This window comes from Xenopus laevis, chromosome 3L (genome assembly GCF_017654675.1).
Source record: "Xenopus laevis strain J_2021 chromosome 3L, Xenopus_laevis_v10.1, whole genome shotgun sequence".
Classification (NCBI taxonomy): domain Eukaryota; kingdom Metazoa; phylum Chordata; class Amphibia; order Anura; family Pipidae; genus Xenopus; species Xenopus laevis.
Window position 1 is genome coordinate 122,226,806 of NC_054375.1, and position 22,155 is coordinate 122,248,960.

General features: G+C 40.7%; 1 protein-coding gene and 1 long non-coding RNA gene across 3 annotated transcripts in view; one reads left to right on the forward strand and one right to left on the reverse strand.

Annotated features, from left to right (window-relative positions):
• The window catches only part of LOC108711483, a 47,164-nt gene extending 42,421 nt beyond the window's left edge, over positions 1-4,743 (forward strand). The window contains exon 5 of one of the 2 annotated variants that reach the window (XR_001934911.2): positions 3,676-4,743. This is a non-coding gene — a long non-coding RNA (uncharacterized LOC108711483). The remainder of the gene's footprint in view (positions 1-3,675) is intronic. The other variant, XR_005966368.1, reaches the window with a different exon arrangement.
• Positions 4,744-13,857: 9,114 nt separating this feature from the next.
• The window catches only part of chsy1.L (chondroitin sulfate synthase 1 L homeolog), a 37,677-nt gene continuing 29,379 nt past the window's right edge, over positions 13,858-22,155 (reverse strand). Inside the window, exon 3 of the mRNA XM_018253273.2 lies at positions 13,858-16,329. Coding sequence (XP_018108762.1) covers positions 14,737-16,329 — 1,593 coding nt within the window. The 3' untranslated portion in view covers positions 13,858-14,736. The remainder of the gene's footprint in view (positions 16,330-22,155) is intronic.

A 22,155-nucleotide genomic window follows, 5' to 3' on the forward strand; every position in this document is an offset into this window, starting at 1 on the left:
AGGGATGCACCGAATCCAGGATTTGGTTCGGGATTCGCCCTTTTTCAGCAGGATTCAGATTCAGTCAAATCCTTCTGCCTGGCCAAACCAAATCCGAATCCTAATTTGCATATGCAAATTAGGGGCAGGGAGGGAAATCGCGTGACTTTTTGTCACAAAACAAGGAAGTAAAAAATGTTTTCCCCTTCCAACCCCTAATTTGCATATGCAAATTACAATTTGGTTTAGTATTTGGCTGAATCCAAAATAGCGGATTTGGTGCATCACTAATTAAAATATTAGTGCTAAATACACAAGCATATTAAGAAAGTGTATTTTAAGTAAGTGCATATTCAATATAAACAATTAAAGGGGAAGTTCACCTTAAAATAAACTTTTAGTATGATGTAGAGAGTGATATTCAGAGCCAATGTGCAATTGGTTTATTTGTGGTTTTTCAATTATTTAGCTTTCTTTTTCAGCAGCTTTCCAGTTTCCACATTCAGCAATCTGGTAGCTAGGGTCCAAATTACCATAGCAACCATACATTACTATGGTAATTTGCAAAGAAAATGAAGATGAATAGGAGTGGGCCTGAATAGAAAGATATGTAATAAAAGTAACAATCACAATGAGGGGCGTAAGTACAGAGGAAGCAGACCCTGGGGGTGGGGGCAGGAGTTAAAGGGGCCCCATAAAGCTCTAATTCATATACAATTTCAATAAATATTTGTAAAACAACTTGGACATTTTGGGGGCCTGAAAGATAATTTGCTGTGGACCCAGTAATACCTAGTTACGCTACTGATCACAATAGTTTTTTTGGCTTCCTGGGATTTGTGACCCCAGAAATAAAGGCTAAAGAATAAAGTTAGAGGCATTCTTCTGAAAAGGGTGGTTCACATTTAAGTTAATTTTTAGTATGTTATAGAATGGCTTATTCTAAGCAACTTTTCTATTGGCCTTCATTTTTTCTTTTTTCATATTTTAAAATTATTTGCCTCCTTCTTCTGACTCTTTCCAGCTTTCCAAAGCAGGTCACTGACCCCATCTAAATAACAAATGCTTTTTAAGACTACAACTTTATTGTTATCGCTACTTTTTATTAGTCATCTTTCTGTTCAGGCCTCTCCTATTCATACTCCAGTCTCTGATTCAAATCAATGCGTTGTTGTTAGGGGAATTTGGACCCTAGCATCTAGATTGCTGAAATTGCAAACTGTAAAACTGCTGAATAAAAAGCTACATAACTCAATAACTCAAAAAATAATTTTAAAAAAATTGCAAATGTGTCATAATAGAATTCTCTACACCATACTAAAGTTAACTCAGATGTGAACAACCCCTTTAAGATACTTGTGGACAATTGGCCAAAGCAAAATTGGTGCTACTGCCAGCCTGGATACTGTGGTAATTGCAGGGTTAACACAGCAGCTTGCATCAATAACTTACCTCCCAACATTCTGGAAACGGAAAGAGGGAAACATTTTTGACCACGCCCCCTTTTGCTACCACACCTCCTAATTACCATGCCCATTTTACAAAATTTGCCAGGTTATGAAAGTTTGAACACATTTCTGTAGTTTTTATGTTTTATTACAGTTTTACTAATGAAGGTGAATTGCCCTTTAAGCTGTGCCAATTAAGTTAGAAACATTGTATCTTTTTTGGCTGTTCAGTGCAGAGAAATCGGGACTGTCTAGTACAAATGAGGGACTGCGGGTTGGGAGGTATGCAGTTAGGGTTGCCACATTTGTAAAAAAAAAATTTTACCGGCCAGCGGGGGGGGGGGGGCAAAGGGGCGGGGCGTGACACAAAAGGGGAGGGGCCGCGACGTGAAAGGGACGGGCCACACCGTGCGAGGGGAAGATGACGGGCCGTGATGCAAATGGGGAGAGGCCACACCGCGCGAGGGGAAGATGAAGAAGTAAAGCTAAATTTCCACCCGAGGGCAAGGCCTTTTGTTAAGCGTATTACAAATTACCGGCAGCTACATTGCTGGTAAATATGTAATACCGGCCCCGTCCCTGGCAGGTGTTTTACCGGACGGGTGGCAATGCAATATGCAATAAGCAGCTGCACCCAGTGAACTAGGCACTAGTGTTGTTAAGCCTTTGCACTGGAAGTGACACTTTCAAATGAAAATGCCAGGTGTAAATTTCCCCCAATTCATGTACATGTGTTAGTGCATTCGTTTTGAATCATTGTGTGCAATCGCTATTCTGCACACAGCCACAATGGTGCTGGAATTTTGGGGGAAAAAAAAGCTGTGCATCGTGAGTAAAAACCATGGTGAATTCCGTCCATAAACTGCACTTTTCACACTGCGCATACGTAAGTAAATGACTCCTAAAATGTTTAAATGTAATTACTATCATAAAATGTTTTTTAAAAATTAAAGCGTAAAAGGGTCTAAAAGGGCAAGTTACCATAAATTAACTGTAGTCAGTAGTAATTAGTGTTTTCAGATATAAATATATGCTTTAAGTATGCCATTTTTAATTATAAAAAGCAAGATAAATAAAGAGTAAGTGCACCTTTATAAAAGTTATTTCTTAGATGAATTCCCCTTTAAACTATCAAACCAAAAAAAGGCCTAGTAGTGGTTAGAATCACACGCTGCAGGGATCACTATCACACCCCCAGTGAATTTGTGCTGCCTAATAAGCACATAATCCCAGTAAGACCCAGCGCATGATTTCCATTTGTTACAAAAACAGTTCGAATTAGCTCCCCAAATCCCTGCTTCAGGTGAGACAGGCAGAGACACGGTCAATAACATTAAGGCCATGCCCACAGCTTTAATGGAGTTAAACAGTCGCTATTAGTGGGGAAGCAAGTTCAGGTCTCTGGTTCCTCTGCTGCGGAGTTCACGGGTGCCATCTTCTCCCACGCGCTCTTCTTCCTGCTTTAACCAGCATTTTTTGGAGCAAGCGCAGTTGGAGGCATTTTGCGGTAAAGATCTTCTGCGCATGTATGCAGGTCTGGGTAAGGCACCACCTCTAAATTTGAGAGAAACAGATAGATGGTGTGCAGGGTTATGGAGATCTTCTGCGCATGTGCCGAAAGTCACAAAGTTTCATATTTTTTTTCGGAAACTTTGTGACTTTCAGCACATGCACAGAAGATCCTTACTGGTAAATGCCTCGTACTGTGCATGCGCCAAAAAACACCAGTCCAAAGCGGAAAGAGTGTGTGGGAGAAGATGGTGCCCATGAACTCCGCAGCAGAGGACCTGGAAGGAGGGGTAAGTAATAAGTTAGGGGCATTTGCCCGGGAGGGGGCAGGTAGGCCGGGGGGGAGGGAGGGCCTACACAGGGGAGGGTTTTTTTCCCGTACACGTTGACTTCTCCTTTAAAGTTATCTAATGTATCAGCCTGTATAACTGATTCAGGGAGAGAATTCCACATTTCAGCATTTGTATAAATAAAAGTATGATTGTAACAGATAGCTTTGATCGGGAACAGCTATAATGTGGTTATATATTCATGTAGAAAATGTTGGAATGACCCCTTCTCAGTTTTTTATATGCTATCTTAAAATGTGACAATTGTACTGAAAAACTGTTATAAAAAATTTAAAAAGATTCAAAAAAAGTTAAAAGGTTGAACTTGATGGACGTGTATCTTTTTTCAAATCGAATTTATTATGTTACTATGATATCAGATATCGATCAGGTATTTTTTTATTTTTCAGGTGATGAAGGAACGCATCGGCTAGTTAATGAAGTCCAACGACCCATCGGCGCCATTCTCTTCATTGTAATCCAATCGTTCAGACATTGTTCAGATTAACTCGGCGAGATATCACCAAACGAACGGATCTTATCGCATATGGTCACTTTAGACCTTTGAGAAAAATGTCATTGAGTGAGAAATCTACATTTACTAAAGAAAGTAACAGCACAATTTATCAGTTCTATCTATAGTTGAACCCCAAGTAAGTAGCATTGCATAGGATGGCAAGGTTAATGCTGGAGTTGTTTGCAAGCTAGTTTATTCTGCAAGTCAGTGGATCAAATATTCATTCATATCCATTTAGGGCTGATCTGTCTTGAGAATTTTGGGTATTTGGGAAAATAAATGAGTGTTTCAATAGCTTGCACACACAGCCCAAAGGATCAATAAACTGAGCAGCTATGGCCGGGCACAAGGAGTCATTGTTCTCAGAGGTAAATTAAAAGCTAAAGTTGCACGTTTAATGGGATTCCTGTCAGGGGGATTAGGTTCCCACTCCAAGTAGGAGAAATTAACTGAGCAGTGGATACAAGAGGGAATTTTTCCAGCTGTTAGTAAAGGCCTGGGGAGTGGCAGGCATCCAAGTGTTGGGTGTGAATTCTGTCTGCAACACCGTCCTGTCACTTCCCTAGCAATGCCACCTTTATCTGCCAGCTGTTCTACCAACAATCTGCTAGAGACGGGCACAGGGAACCCAGGGACCTGCAGTACAACAGCAACACGTGAGGATCTGGGGATTCCAGGTATAAGGAATTCTCTAATAATCATATCTGCTCCTCTGTTTAAGGTTATTGTATTATTCCAATAGTGGGTGTGTTTATATATATATATATATATATTTATAGACAATTGATATATTGTTTATGTTCTTACATACTTTTCTTACATTATAGGAATTAAATAAAGATAACATATTTACTCTTAAGGTGGTCATACACGGGCAGATATCGGTCGTTTAGACCAATTTGACAGCTTATCTGCCAGTGTATGTGGGCTTCCAAAGGGTCTTTCCGATCGATATCTGGTCACGATATCAATCGGGAAGGTTTGATTTTTCCCCGACCGACCCGTCGGAGCCCCTTGGCGTTTCGTAATCCGATCGTTCGACCATACGGCCGAACATTCAGATTACCCCCGATATAGCCATGCCGTTAGTGGCATATTGGGGAAAGATCCGCTCGTTTGGCGATGTCGCCAAACGAGCGGATCTTTGAGTCTATGGCCAGCTTTAGTTTCAACATTCTTTCCCTCTAGATTATCGCTTAAATATTGCATTGTGGACCAAAAAAACACAAGCGGCATCCCAGAACTGGGAAAGTAGGACTCATGGTGTGCACTAAGTACATAAAACTCTTGATGAGAATGCAGAAGAAGGCAAATAGCACATAGGAGGCAAATAAACTTCCCTGGGGTAAATGCCTTGCTGGCCCAACATTGGAAATTCTGCAATGTCAGAGACTGTGAACATTGTTAGTAAGCTGTGGGCTTCCCGGCCAACTGGGTTCAGAAGCAGCGGTTAAGGGGTTTAGCCTGAAAGCAAATTTGGGTGCAAGGTTCTTGAAAAGCTATTCCTGAAACTATAGCAAGAAATAAGTTTCCATATATCTGTATATTATGGAATACAGAACTGTTGGACCACAAAGGCGTATTCCAAAAGTATAAGAAAACCCAACTTTTTTTTAAAGGAATACTAATGAGTAAAACATATATTGTTCAAACGATTCTAGATTTGGAAATAAAATGGTTTGAATTTAGTGCTTTAAAGGGATATTGAAGCCATATATTACCTAACAACTAACCCCTACTTTTTTAATCATGGTCCCTGTGACCCCTCCCCAAGCTCATCAACAGCGACTCTCAAAAGGTGCCCTTGTACTTAAGCACCAGCAGGTGCGAGGGATGTATAGATGTCAGATTAAAGAGAAACTCAGACATATCAATACAAATCCAGGACTGCGGGTTGAGCTGTCAAAAGCGGAACTGTCCTGCTCAAAACGGGACAGTTGGGAGGTATGAACAAACAGAAGTGCAGTGTGTATGTGTAGGCTTAAACACTGAATAGCCTTAATCAGATGTCCCAGGAGTGACAGGCAAGACTGAGTCGCAGCAAGAAGATTCATCACGGTCCTTACCGCGGTCACACACTCAAGACAAGAGAGGGAAGATCAGCATTGAGCTTCAGAAACCGAAGTCGCATTAAACAGATGAGAACACTAACATTTAATAGGGCTATTCAGTGTTTAATTTATTTCAAAGTAGGCCTACGCATACACACTGCACTTCTGTTTGTTCATACCTCCCAACAGTCCCGTTTTGAGCGGGACAGTCCAGCTTTTTACAGCTCAACCCACAGTCCCGGATTTTTATTGATATGTCTGAGTTTCTCTTTGATCTGCTGCACTGAACTGCCAGAAAAAGATACAAAGTTTCTAACTTAATTGGCTCTTAGCAGAGAGCCCAGAGTACATACTTTAAGATACTTTTGTAACGGTTTTAGATAAGATAAGAACTTAGTCACAACTTAAAGGGCAATTCACCTTCAAAACTGTAATAACACAAAAAAAAAACACAGAAATGTGTTCAAGCTCTCATAACCTGCCAAAATTTGTAAAATGGACATGATAATTAGGGGGTGTAGTCACGAAAACGGGCATGGTTAAAAAAATGTCGCCATGATACGCGCGGCAAATCTTTTTGTCCCTCTTTCTGTTTCCTTGGAAGGTATGATTTCTTGTTTTCTGTTGTTGTAATAGTTAAAATTAAAAAAAAGGTTACAACTTTTAAAAGTTTATAAGCTGTGTTATGTTTTTTGGCTCCAGACTATTTTTCTTTATTGAAAGAGGGGGCAAAAGGGCTCTTTTGATAGTAAAGGTTGTTGACCCCTGGATTAGTGAATATGAGATAAAGTAGCATAAAATAAATATAGCCATAAAGAAATGAGGTTGGGCTGCAAATAAAGTCTATCTGAAATGCTGGAACAAGCAGGAAGCAGAATGTGGAATGTAGTCCAACTTCTTTGCTTGTTCTTTAGACACAGAAACAAAATAGGTTTTCATTGCAAACAGTTTTTTCTGCCCATAATGTTGGTGAATTCCCTTTCAATGTGCAGGTTCAATCCCTGGATTGGGGTGGTGTTCCCTTACTTGTATGGGTGCTGCTTGCTCGGAATTGCACTAAGCACACAAGTATCAAGTGAAAGACAAATGCAAAGCTGTTATTGTCTCTATTCAGAGCTCCAGGCTGCGTGTTAGAGTTGAATATATCAGCACCCAGTGCCAGTCTTTCTACACCTTAAAGCTCAGTGTATTATATATTTTTTTTTGTAATGTTTTAATTGGGTTCTCCCAGGCTTCTACTTGGGGGAGATTCCCCATAAATCCCCATGGTTATTGAATTATGTCCCCGTATTTACATTTCTACGGTGCTTTACAGAGATTACAGTCTAAGGTCCCTACATACATACTATGGTCAACTTAATCAGGAGCTAATAAAACTACCTGTGCGCTTCTGGAGCAGGGGCGGAATCCTGCAAGAGCTGGCTGACAGTTAGTTGGTTACCCATGGAATAAAACTCTTAATGGGCAGATTTGTGGGTCAAGGCCGGATTGTCTGCACAGTGTTAGATTGAACCTCTAGGGCCCACCAGAGAAGCCGACATCCAGGCCCCACTCTCACAACAGTTAGATCATGGAGACAGTACCAAGTATTCTAGTTGTAAAAGCTCATGGTGGAAATAATAAGGGATTAATGAGAATTTTCCCAGACAGGGGCTCACTAGGATCCATTGATACCAGGCAGGGGAGGCTTTGCCTGTAAGTCTGAATAGTAAAAGAAAGTGATTTGCAGGTTTCGGAGTTGCCCAAACTGTTGAACTGAATCAGAATCATTCATGTGGTCATGTGACATTAAAGCTCTGACACCTGAATGTGACAGATAATGCTATTTCGATTTTTGTTTTTATATAAATTTGAATATTTAGTGTTCCAAAAATGATGGATTGGGGGCATTTTATGAACATCCATAATGCACGTCCTGACTGAGCCAGGTGCAAGCCAGCTGGATGCCCATTTTGGTTCCTCGGAATGTATACGGCCGTGAGATAAGGATCATTTATAAAGTGTTGCTCAATATCTCTTTATGTTGCAAGTCTGTGTTTCTATAAGGCCGTATTTCTGTCAGTACATACTTATTCACAGTTAGGACATGCCAATGTGTTTTCTTTAATCACTTCCATGTTGTACACATATAGGTCACAGAAAAGACCCTCAGTCCTACTGTAACTGGTTGCTCCCACTGAGCCATTTTCCATCTGCTTATCAGTCACATCTGACTTGCCCCCCCCCAATAGTTCCTGGACCCCCAGCAGTTAGGATCAGTTTCCTCTGAGATACAGCCCTGCTATTCAGTAAAATGATTTGTGAGTTGGTATAAAAAAAAAAAATCCATTAAGTCCAACCTTTTGTCTTAGGAAAACCTATCTACCTGCTAGTTGATCGTTTGAGAAACGCACACAAGGGGCGTGACCAATAATGTCCAACACTTATTTTCATGGGAGGCCGCCCAGATAATTTACTTGTACAGGGTCACAATGTTTCTGTTGGTGGCTCTGATTAGAAGTATACATATGCAGAATAGAAATGACAAACAAAGCACATAAACAGGTTGCTCCATTCATATACAGTAGCACAAATATTCCCCATTCTCTGTTTATCGACTGTATAAACAACACACTCTGATGCCTGTCCTCCTCTCCATACAACCCTATTACATTATGTTACTGACTTTACTCCTTGATTCCCATCTCTGTGCCTTTTTATTTTTATATAAAGTTTTATATTCACCGCAATGGATTCCATCATCTCATCATGGAAGGACAAATTGCTGCTCAGTAGACTTTACAAAAATCACTCAAGTCTCTCTTGGTTTCTTCTGGGCTGGATTTAACGCTGGTGCACCCCATGGCCACTTGCACCCTATTAGTCCCCAAACCCCTCCCACTCTCTGTTGCTCCCCTCCTTGATCGCGGTCACGTTTCCCCAATTCAGATGCAGACAGTATGCCGCCACTTTGCTGCCCTAGGCCCGTGCCTTTGTGCTCTGCCCACAAATCCAATCCAGGTTTTTATATCAATTGCAAAATAGCCCCTCTCTCTTTCAGCATAGCCAGCCCCCGTTATAATACAGTGCATCTCAGTAAAGCTGGGGACCTCTAGAGCTCAGTATATAGATGATTATATACCTTTCTACCGTAACTATAAGGCTATTAGATATCACTGGGCATTTCTATGAGCATATGTAACCAAACATACATGGGTAATAGAGCCTCATCCTCATATGAAACGCCCACAATAAAACTGGTTAGGTAACACTAAAGGAAGTAATTTAATAGTAACAGCAAAAGGTTCAAAATTAAGATAAAAAAATTCAAATCATTTATTAGGACATACAGGTGACCGCCTAACGCGTTTCGCGAATACTGGGGCACTTACTCATAGCCTACTCAGCCTATGAGTAAGTGCCTCAGTTTTTGGAGAAAACTCACAACCTTTTGCGGTTTCAGATTTCTGCACCCATGGACTGGAGTGAACCGAGAGTATTTTTCTCCCTTCATTAATTATTTTCTGATACTCCCTTTCTCATTAATAATGGTACAGTTACTGGCACTGCGCACCAATTTCTCTAATATTTTAGTAATTTAATAGTAACCTACAGGCACAATACACACTACAAAATTGATGGGTTTCTTTGCACATCGGAATCAAGTTCCATTCGCAACTGTACTTCGAATTATTTGAACATTACCACGATCCTGTTCCTAACGCACGTAGAGCTGCACAATGATCCAATGCTTAATATAGAACTTACTTCCCACCATGGAACTGAGAATTGATTCTTGCCGAGAAGGTGGTACAATGAAATTAGATAGAGCTATATTGGCACACAGGAATAAAACAGGAAGCAGGGTTTCATTTTTTAAGCAATATGTTAAATCCCTTTATAAAATTATCCATGAGACAGTGAGAGCTTTATCATGGAAGGACCAATGGCGGCTCAGCAAACACAGTAATAAACTTCGCTGGCTGACATTCTCATGCTCTGGCAAATAACTGAATATTTCCGAGGACGTTCTCCTATGAGAAATTGAAATTGAGTGCGTAGTTCGGGGGACATCAACCCCATAAACTTGAATGTTATACTCCACATGGAGAACATTCTGCTATCTACAGACTCTTCACAAAGCAATGTAACACTTCTTAATAGGACAGAATTCTTTTTGAGGATGAGAGGTCTGGGCGCACATGAAAGCTGCTCAAATAGAAGTTTATTGATTATTATCTGAAGTACAGATTCTCAGCAGTTTTATCCAGTCGAGGACTTCTCTTGATATGGAAGAAACGGACGTATGTGGTAGGGAAAGGAGACTGTAAGCTTCAGTGTGCTAGAGACCATTAGGAATGATTAACATTCTCTGTGTATTATGGGTCACTGTTTAACAAGGAGAATGCTGAAGAACTGTACTAAATTGCCATTGTGTAAACATTAGTGTCTGAAAATGTAGCACCCAAGAACTTCACAGATGGTGGAATTCCATGGATGAGAGACAAAAATTCATGTTGCAGCTCAGCTGTTAGCAGCAAACTTGGTCACTAAGCGACACACCGTGCTTTCCCAGGCAGTATAAATGCAACTACAGCGGCAGTCTTTTCTAGAGGTGAAAGGCACCTGGTGCTTATACCCACATTCCTGATACCCCAGGTCAGTGCTCCTGTTAGCATGACCCAGAGTACTTCAGTGTGAGCATCACAAAAGGATCATCTTCCTGATTTTTCTTTATATGTGCTGGTGCAGTTGGGAGAAAATGCAAAGACATTTCCCCCCCCCCACTATACCACACACATTGGCCTCAGGGCACAGAAGAATGAACAGAAATAAAAGGATCGCTGTGGTGCTCACTGAAAAGTACCCTGGGCTGGTGCAGTTTGCTACTAACAGAAGCACCTGGGCCTGTGGTATCAGGTAAGTGACCACTGTTGGGTGCCTAACATTTGGCTTACCATTAAACAGGAACATATTCCTTAGATCTGTTTTTTTTTTTTTTTCTTCTTCAGTTCAAGCCCCCCTTGGAGGTCCAGCATTTGGTCAGGTGTCCCCTTAACTCTTATCCGGGCATATTAACACCACTGTCAAAACCTGTCACTTTTTCTTACGCAATATTGCCAAAAACCATTCCTTCCTTTCACCTGATACATCCAAGACGCTCATGCATGTGCTTATCCTATCCAGACTAGATTACTGTAACCTTCTACTAACTGGCCTCCCTAACTCCCATCTCTCCCCTCTACAGTCTGTATTAAACACTGCTGCAAGAATTATCCTCCTCTCATACAAAAGGGTACAGGCCCCTCCGCTGCTGAAGTCCTTATCATGGCTTCCTATAAAACAAAGAATAACTTATAAACTCCTCCTCATAACCTTCAAAGCCCTTCATTCCTCTGCACCTAACTACATCTCAACTCTTGTTTCTCTATATGTTCCTGCCCGAAACCTCCGCTCCTCTCAGAGCAACCGTTGGTTGTACCCCCCACTACTACTGCTGTTTCCCGTATCAAACCCTTCTCTCTTGCGACTCCTTATATTTGGAATGCCATTCCTGAATCTCTCAGGAGAGAATCCTCCTTCAGTGTTTTTAAAAAAAAACTCAAAGACTACCTCTGGGAGCACCTGGATAACACCTGAAGTGGCACTTATATAACAGTGTAACAAACTGTAACCCACAGCACCTTAATACCCCTCTGAATTGTGTCTGTATGTTACACTCCCATTTAGACTGTAAGCCCTACGGGGTAGGGTCCTCTAGCCTTTTGTTTCCTTGACACTGAGCACTTAATCTGCATTGTAATTATATTTTATATTTATGTGAATTGTATTTCTAATAATGCACTTATTGTTGCTTTTTATTCCAATGATCCCTTGTTTGTTACTACTAATTTATTTTTTGCTGTACAGTGCTTTGCCCTCGAGGAGCGCTTTACAAATAACAATATACATACATACATACATACATACATATCTAGAAAAAGTTCAGTATTATCAATCATTGAGCCATAAATCCAAGAACATCTCATCCTGGTGACCATCAAGCTGGGTTTTTAGGTTTATCCAAGAAAGCAAATCTCCCCAATCTCACTCTGGACTGGCCTTAACACTGGGCCCACTTCTCCAAACATCCATCAACATCACAGAATACAATGGGAAACCTTGAAGAAAATGCAGGTGTATAGGGCCACATAATATGTGTAACTCTATTAGTAGCTGCTCATTCTTGTGGGTTTTGAGTTAGTTATAAGCAGAGCAATGGGGAAGAAAAGGCCCAGAGTAATGGACTGTATACATAATTCTCAGCACATTATAAATGGCCGTTAGACTCCCCTGGCAAAAATTGTCACCCACAGTAGCACCAATTTATTGCAGGTGACAATCTCCCTGTCGGCCATTACCCTTATAGTGCTGGAGATTGCGAATTCTATGATGCCAACATGCCAAAACCAGTGCCATCCAAACTATATTTTCGGGGTCTCCTTTGTTCTTGGGGATCAGGGCTTATCCAACAGTTACAAAGAATGTCTTCTATTCAGAAACTTCCAACCGTACAATCAATAGAACTTAACTACGTTTCAGTGAACATTTTATTTATTAAACATTTTACATGAACAAGACGTTGTGCCTCTGGGAGGGATGTAATGGTCAAAAAGAAACAATAATTTAAAAACTTTGTTCGTATCTACTCACCCACCCTGAAATATAAACATTACAAATGAGAAAAAAAAAAAAAAAAGATTTATGAGACCTGAAAAAATTGACAGCTCAAATATATTTTTGAGCCCATGTACTGCATTTGGTTCAAACATCAGCGCCAGAATATTTAAGGCACCACAAGACATTGAGAAACTGAATTTAAAAAAAAAATGTATGATACAATTAAAATACAGAATTTGTATTCAGTGTTTGCAAGTAGCATCTCAAATACATTCCCCATAGAGAAACTCAGATGACCAGCGAGATGTCGGATGATTCCAGAGCACTGCAGAGAATGGACTTGGTCTACAAATGGAGTAAGGCACATTGTAAAATAGTTTTTTTTGTGTGATTAAAATGACAAAGGCAGGGTTGTCTGCAATTGCAGGAATGTTGAAGTATTTGGTCTTATGATAAAGGTTTTATGCTGAAATTGCCATCACGGGGGGTAGAATTCCTGTAGACACAATAAGGACAGGAAAGGGCGGTGAACAGGACTCCTTAAAGAGACGCCAGACAACAGGCAGAAAGAAGTCTCCAAATAAAAAAAAAAAAAAAAAAAAAAAAAGATCTTAGGAAGTAGCCCTTCAGACATTGGCAGGGCATAGCAATATAAATAACACTAGAAGTGGCCATAATTGACGACACAAAGGATTCAGACTTTTGTAACTGCAATGACAGACCATTAGCTCAAATAGGACCAAAGCAAATGCCTTTTGATAGTCATTTGCTTCTATTAACTCTAGGTTAGTGACTGGCTGCACTACAGAGTTAGCTCCCCCCATATTTTCCAGTTGTTGGCCCAATGGTTGGACATTTACATCAGCAGATTTGGTCTACTACATGTGTAAAGGTCCACTCATTTAGCTACCTGGCCAAATAAGCAGCTCTCTACATGTACAGGCAGCTCTAGCATATGCATCTCTATCTGACAGACAATGGCAAACTAATCATAGACATTATTTACAGTGTCGGACTGGTCTACCGGGATACCAGGAAAACTCCGGTGGGCCCAGGTATCAGTGGGCCTCTTGCTTCTAATCATTTAGCCTATTTCATGGTCATTCCCTATTTCTTTATGGGGAAAAATGCTTAATGAATAAAGAGGTTGAGTGAGGAGAGGAGGAATAATAGTTTGAAAAGTGGGTCCATGGTCTTAGGTTTTCTGGTGCGCCCCTGGCATCCAAGTCCGACACTGATTCTTTATATTATATTAGATTTCTCTGCCCACTGCCATTGCTTTGTGGAACAGTGCAAAATAGAATAATTTCCAAACCTGCATTAACGTATTCACGGGAGGGGGTGGAAATAGATGTTTGTATTTAGATATAGGTATGTGACTACTATATGAAGGACTCCTAACCTAGGCAAATCCTTCTGTAAACAATTGAAACATAGTATATTCCTAAAGCCAGGGCTGCTCTTCAGTTTGGGCACTTTACAAGCAGGTCCTACAATTGTACCACAGCTTGATCACGACACAAACACGGCTTACAAGAAGAATAAAATAAAGCCTTGGGAAGTCATTGTACATAATGTTTATGCACAAGAAACGCTTAAATAACCAAAATGGAAAAAAAAAACGTACATAAATTACAATACTAATAACCATAACGGATAAGGAAAAACACACTCACACAAGTTGGCTCAAGGGCCAGTGCTTGCTCATTAACTATGATTCGACGCCAGTTTATACACGTTACCCTGGGACATGACCAGCAATATCTGTTAATGGGAAACATTCTGTTACTGGCGCACTAATATTAATAAAAACATGGAAGGGTACAATCCTGTTATTTGACTTCATGTGCTGACACGAGAGATTTTAAGAGTGTCTACGGTTGTGCAAGAATATTGAAAGGAGGGGACAGGCTCTGTATTTGTATAAAGTAGGGGTTTCCGAATTGAAGGATTGAAATGGAGCAAATATGTTCCTGTAGGTACAATGCAAGGCCTAGACAAAAAAGACTGACGGCAAAGAAATGCAGCAATGAAAACATGGAATGCAGTATAAAAAAAAAACAAAAAAAAGATTTGTTCATGAGACTTCAAGTTGTCATATTGCAATGGCTGAAAGGCAAATACTGATCACATTTTTTTTAGCTTTTTTTTTTTAAGAAAGACATGATTGCTATCAAACACTACAGTCTTAACTATTAAAATAATTTTGAAAAAATAAATTAGATTATGAAACAGTTCAAGGGTCCCCCAGCAGCGCTGGATTATTAGGCTGTCCTGACAGACTCATTTGTGTGAGTGGATCTGCCAAACGTCGGGTCATTCTTCTCAAGCCATAACTCGGCCAGGCGTTGGGTTGACCCGTAAGTGGAGGCTTTGGATCCTAAACACATTTTGTACTGTTTAGGATCGAGATTGGGGTCACAAAACACAGGATGGTGGATGTGAACAACGCCAACCTCCTGACTCCTAAATGTCTTTAAACCTACTTGTACCACTTTGTTGAAAAGGTCAACATCCTCTAGTCCCCACCCTTGAATGGAAACATCAAAGCCCCCAGCACGTAGAAGATCTCCCTTATAGACACAGGTGATGCCAAAGCCATAGTTTCTCCAAAAGCCAGTCTTCTGAGTAAAAGCATAATGGTTATCACTGGGAACCTTTCCCGCATAGACAATCTTGGGGTCATATTGGCTAAATATAATTGGAAAGTATATCTGCTGCCCTAAAATGGTGTTCGACCTGCATCGCTGTATAAACTCCGTGGAGAAAACCAAATCCACGTCACAAAAGAAGAGCAGAGAGTCATTTCTAAACTGCGAGGATCCAACTTCCAAAGCCAAAGCCCTGGAGAACTCTCCAGACACTGGTAAGATCTGCATATCGGCCTTGGGATATTTAACGCGGTAATCTCTCATGAGTTCAACTTGCCTGGTTTTGTCAGGATTGGAGTCGGAGTTGAAAAGCAGAATAACTAACTTCACATTTTGATTTGGGATGAGGCAGGTTTTCTCAAAGTTGGCCATGAACCTGGCAAACATATCAAATCGGCCAGAGAGGGGAACCAGGATGTTCACCTTTGTTTCTTTGGGCTCTTTGTGTTCAGCCTTTGTTGCAGTGAGATGAAAGGGAACAAACATCTTTAGAGAATTGGACAAAAAGGACAAGGAACCGGATTCCTGGTTTATTTTATTTGCCAGTTCTTTAGCATCAGTCTCTTCATGCTCCATGAACTGAATTTTGCTGAATGTCTGTTGGAGGTAGGCATGCCTCCTTACAGGGACAGTCATTTTCTTGCCCTTGTGCTTTTTGTAGAGAAGAAGCAGATCCAAGACATATTCTGCACCATACATTGGGTTAACCCTACGGTATCCATACTGGATTTCTTTAAAGTCAATAATACGACCTCGAACCTTGGCATTGGAATTGATCATCTCCATAACTTGCATTACAATGTCATCAAGAGCCTCCTTCTGGGAAGAATCCATTCCACGTCTAGGAGGCTGGCCATCGGCAGTTGAATATAGATACTTGCCAGTGAGAAATTCCCACTCCAGAATCTCCTCTCTTTGACGTGGTTGGAACCGCATGAAAGATGGAGCAATCCCCAGTTGCAGGTCATCTTTGTGGACTTCTGCGTTACTGTACTTGCTCATAAGAACTATCTCCCTGTGCAACTGGATTGTACGATACCGGAGCTCCGCTATTTTCCGGCTGAGCATGTAGCTGTGCAAGCGGTACTGGTAGGGAGGGTTTTTATTGGGATGTAAAGTGATGGCTCTGTGGATTTTGCTGTTATGAAGATCTCGGATGTAGCCCTTCTTGTTCTGCTCATAATTCTCATAAAACAACTGCTGCATCTGTGGAAGCAAAAACAAAAATTCTGTTAAAATTGGCTAAAAAAAAAAAAAAAGCAAAGAGACACCTTGTTGCCTTATCTGGTGTATTAAAATATTAATTTCTCTCATATAGCAATTGTACAAAATTAAATTAAAATGACTTGTTCACATTTGAGTTAACTTTTAGTATGATGTAGAGAGTGATATTCTGAGATAATTTGCAATTGGCTTACATTTTTTTTTTTTTATTATTTATGTTTATTTAGTTATTTTGCTTCTTATGCAGCAGTTTTCCAGTTTGGAATGTCAGCAGCCATCCGTTGCTATGGTCCAAATTTCCCTAGCAACCAGGCACTGATTTCAATGAGAGGCTGTACTATGCATAGGTGAGGGCCTGAAAAGAAAGACGAGTAATAATAAGTAGAAATAATAATTGTGTAGCCTTACAGAGCATTTGTTTTTTTAGATGGTTTTTAGATGGGGTCAGTGACCCCCATTTGAAAGCTGGAAAGAGTCAGAAGGAAAATAAAAGCCATTAAAAAAAACCCAAAAAAACACGTGACTGAAAAGTTGCTTAGAATTAGCCAGTCTATAAAGTCACCCTTTTAAACAGAGCTTCGATGCCAAAAAGGCCTTTGACTGCCTTGATTGGAAATATATGATCTCACTTCTTCTCTATGCCTTGTGCCTAGAACCCCTAGCAATAGCAATAACACATAATCTGGACATAAAGGGGATCCAATTTCAGCAGAACACTTAAAGGGATACCGTCATGGGACAAAATGCATCAGTTAATAGTGCTGCTCCAGCAGAATTCTGCACTGAAATTAATTTCTCAAAAGAGCAAACAGATTTTTTTATATTCAATTTTGAAATCTTACATGGGGCTAGACATATTGTCAATTTCCCAGCTGCCCCAAGTCATGTGATAAACTTCAATCACTCTTTACTGCTGTACTGCAAGTTGGAGTGATATCATCCACCTCCCTTCTCCCTCCCAGCAGCAAAACAAAAGAACAATGGGAAGGTAACCAGATAACAGCTCCCTAACACAAGATAACAGCTGCCTGGTAGATCTAAGAACAGCACTCAATAGTAAAAACCCATGTCTCACTGAGACACAGTTACATTGAGAAGGAAAAACAGCAGTCTGCCAGAAAGCATTTCTCTCCTAAAGTGCAGGCACCACGACCTAGGGTTAAATATAAGTGGGAAGCCAGTGGGATTCAGCTAGTTCAGGATGACTGGGACGAAATTATTGAATCTTTGTACAAACCTCTTGTCAGCACTAGGGATAAACTTGTTCAGTTTAAAACTATGCATCAGACTTACCTTACCCTACAAAAACTGCATGTTATGGGTAAACGTGATCTACCTCATTGTCCGAGATGTAGTGAACAGCTAGCCGACTTTATTCATATGATGTGGCACTGCCCAGTTGTGCAAAGGTTCTGGCAACAGGTTACTCAATTTATGGGAACGGAACTAGCCTTGCCCCAGGTACTTAACCCTGCCACTTGTTTGTTGGGATTAGTAGATTCCATGGTACCCAGAGCCCGAACCAGAACCTTAATGAGACTGCTATAATTGTGACTTATTCCTCCAGCCACCTTATTGCTGTCTATTGTTTTCTTTCCTTCTTTCCTATCCTCTAATTTTTTTTTGTTGAAAATCAATAAAAAGCATTCTTTAAAAAAAAAAAAAAAAAAAGTGCAGGCACAAGTCACATGACCAGGGGCAGCTGGGAAATTGACAAAATGTCTAGCTCCATGTCAGATTTCAAAATTGAATATAAAAAAAAATCTGTTGTTTGCTCTTTTGGATTTCAGTGCAGAATTCTGCTGGAGTAGCACTATTAACGGATGCGTTTTGAAAAAAAAAAAAAAAAAAAAAAAATGTTTTCCGATGACAGGATCCCTTTAAAGCCCCTATAAACAGGCCGATAAAAGCTGCCGACAGACCGAGTTGGAATCTTATTGGCCCGTGTGTGGGGCCATCCAACGGGCTTACCCGATCGATACCTGGGCGAAAGTTGGGCAGATCTCGATCGGGCAGGTTAAAAAATCCCGTCGGATTGCGGGCGCATCTCTGCATGTATGCGGTCCCGTGTCAGACTACCAGTATCGGATCCATTATGATCCGATCGTTGGGCCCCAGGGCCCACAATCGGATCATCCTGATATCGGACACCTCAACGTGGGCATATCGGGGAGAGATCCATTCGTTTGGCAACATCGCCAAACGAGCGGATCTCTACGTCTATGGCCACCTTTATAAGTTTTCCCTTTTGAGCGGATGGCGTCCTTCTGACACTCATGCACCATTTACATCTCTCCCAAACCTACCGTATATACCCGAGTATAAGCCGAGTTTTTCAGCATCCAAAATGTGCTGAAAAAGTCTACCTCGGCTTATACTCGGGTCAGCGGTACCCGACCCGAGTAGCCGAGATTGCAGTCACTTTTAATCATTCCTATACCAACAGTACACTTGGGGAGAGACTGCAATATCCCACAATGCCCTCTGTTGGTTATATGAAAGAATAACAGTGCGCCCTCTGTTGGTTATATGAAAGAATAACAGTGACTGCAATATCACACAGCGCCATCTGTTGGTTGTATGAAAGAATAACAGTGCGCCCTCTGTTGGTTATATGAAAGAATAAGTGTGACTGCAATATCACACATCGCCATCTGTTGGTTATATGGAAGAATAACAGTGACTGCAATATCACACAGTGCCCTCTGTTGGTTATATGAAAGATTAACAGTGACTGCAATATCACACAGCACCCTCTGTTGGTTATATGAAAGAATAACAGTGACTGCAATATCACACAGCGCCCTCTGTTGGTTATATGAAAGATTACCAGTGATGGCAATATCACACAGCACCCTCTGCACATGGTAGTGGGACAGTGGGACAATGCACACAGTAATCCGTTTGGCAATTCTCTGTCATCATCAACTTCGCAAAGAAGTCCGGTTGATCGCTGGGGGGGTTGCTTTGGCAGAATGTGCGCTGCTGGGAGACAGGGCTGTAGTTGTGTCTAGGCTTATACTAGAGTCAATAAGTTTTCCCAGTTTTCGTAGGTAAAATTAGGTACCTCGGCTTATACTCGGGTCGGCTTATACTCGAGTATATACGGTATATAAAACTCTTCAGGAGTATGGCATCCTTTCTCTGAACAGGATCAATGAACACAAAACTGAAGCCCTCCCACTATATTTCTCACAACCATACTAACAACTCTAAAAAGTAAACTTCAATTATGCTTGGAAAACGTTCAATCAAATACTTGGACATCCAGATAACAAAAAATTACAAGTCTTTATGCTAATAACTTTCCTCTCCTACTACAACAAATCGGGAACTATTTAGACAAATGGAATCAGGATACCCTATCCTGGTTTGGGAGACTGACTATATTGAGATGTATCAATTCTAATTTCTAATTCTATTTATATATTGCCTTTAATAAAACTCAGGGATTCTGCTCAGCAGGAACAAAGATAAGAATCTTATGTATGAATTTAGATCCCCTAGTAGAGACCAATGTAAACGGTGTAATAAAACGACTAGCGATTTGAATTCATTTGGCTACTTGTGCAGCATACAATAGACCAAGACGTCTACATTAAGCAAGTTCTGAAGGAAAATGTCAGGCTTCTTAAAAATTTCTGCTGTCCCTTCAGGGAATTCTGTGTAAATACAAATGAAGTCTGGTTTGTTATTTGCCGTATATATTTATCCAAGAACAGTGCAATGCCTTAAAGGCTTGACACGTCCTCCGGCCGTTCGAGGGTTAAAGGTTTGTGGTACAGCTGTTATGGGTCACACTGGCTGCTTTCCAGAAGCCCAACTGAAAGAGAGTTTGTTGTGTTTTTGAGTTTTAATGAAGACAAACTCCTGCCAGAGAGAGTAGTGAGCACTGGACAAAATGGACTTAAAAATAAGGCCTGGTTTATAGAGAAGTTGGCCCCGTGCCTGCACAGCGTCCCGAAGGGATTCATCACAGTCTGAAATTGTGCTGCACAGTTACAGGCTTCAGCTCAACATATTTTCTGAACAAGGCTTCATGGTTAGCCCTCGATCAATGAATAAGTGCATGCAACGTGAGCTGTTTTATTTAAAAAAAAAACAAAAACCGATCAGTTTATGCTCATCCCTGCCTCAAACGGTTTTCTGCTTATTCACATGCAACTTGATTTCATTCAACCTTTAATAAGGGCATACGGAGATATTATTTAAAGGCCATAAGAGCTATATTCAAATCTTACTATTGGTCGTATAGAATACTTAAGAAATAGAAATAAGGGGCTCGGAAAACGTTTGTAGAAGAAAGTAGGGAAAGAGGCTCACGTCTATATCAAATACTCAGCACCTTACTTCTGACAACCCTCTTTACATAGATCAAAATAAGAGCCATCAGAGCACTTGAGAATAAAAACGGGAAAAGTTTTTTTTGTAAAGAATTATATAATAATGATGATGAAAGCGGACAATACCTCCCTGGGTGCTCCACTGTTCACCTACAAGAAAGGCAGGCTATATGAAAGCTAGTGAAGGGACTACCAGTTAATAATGGAGCTTTAGACCATCTTGAAGCTGCAAGACCATAAACGAACACCTTCATAACACACTAAGTAAATAAGGAAAGTTTAAACAGCAAAATGATTGAAGGGCTACGGAGAGGGCAGCCTTGCTTCATATTCAGCAGTCGTGAACGGACTAATAAAAATGATCCCCAAAAGCTCCGATGAGTCTGGTTACACTATGTGATCAATTAGATGCACCAGAGAGGACAACCAGATCTGCATTTGTTTATGTAGTAGCCTGAAAAATGCACACTACTCTGATTATGAGATGAAGATCACATTTTCATTTTGGAACCGTTACCTACTGTAGTGGGAATGTGTTCCAAAGCTGGCCAAACAGTCCATTAACATCATTAAATAATTATTAATTATTTAGAATTAGCAGCTCCAGCTATGTTTTTGGCCCCAACGGTGTGTTGCCAATGAACAAATTCCATTTAAAGTTGATTGGACTGAACTACCAATCTGATCAAGACAAGAACCACCCCATGTATCCAGTAAGCAATTGGTAGGTACTAAACTGGACATCACAAGGTACCTCCCCCCCATCTTGTTCCTGTGCAAGTTAACCTGGTCTACTTGGGTTTAGAGTACAAGAAATGCAAAACATTTGAGAATAGACCACATGAAGGTGCAGAAACAGGCATGAGCTCATCTGGCCCAATCTGTCTAATTCGAAGGAATAGCTTGGGAACAGAATTTGGCAAGATATAGGACAAGACTTTACTAAATGCAGTGAATCTTCCTATGATTAAGGGGGGTCTGAGAAAAGGTGGACATTTGAATTCAGCAGCAGGCCAACCACAAGGCTTTTTTTGCCCACAGGTTTAAAGTAGAACAAACTTGTGGCTAGCTGGGCCTGGACAGATAAATGACAGTGTATTGATGTTATTTCTGGAAGCCTACGTGGCACTGAAAAAACAACATGAGACGTTTCAAATAGCACAAAAAGTTCTTTAACAGGCATAGAGCCATGGACCCTTCTGCTGTTGAGATATACCCGGCATCAGCCAACATGAGGGGCTAACAGTTTGACACCACACAAGCCTAGTCTTTTGCCAGATAGAAGTGTAACATTCAGAGAAGCAGCAATTGGATATTATCGCTACACAAGCCCATTCAATACTGTTCCTGGGAGTGAGGCTAAAAATGAATAAGACAGAACATGGCAGTGTTAACAAGTGAAGCAGGGGGTGCACAAGGCTGGAGTATAGAGCTTGCCCAGAAATTGGCTGAAGAAGCCAATATA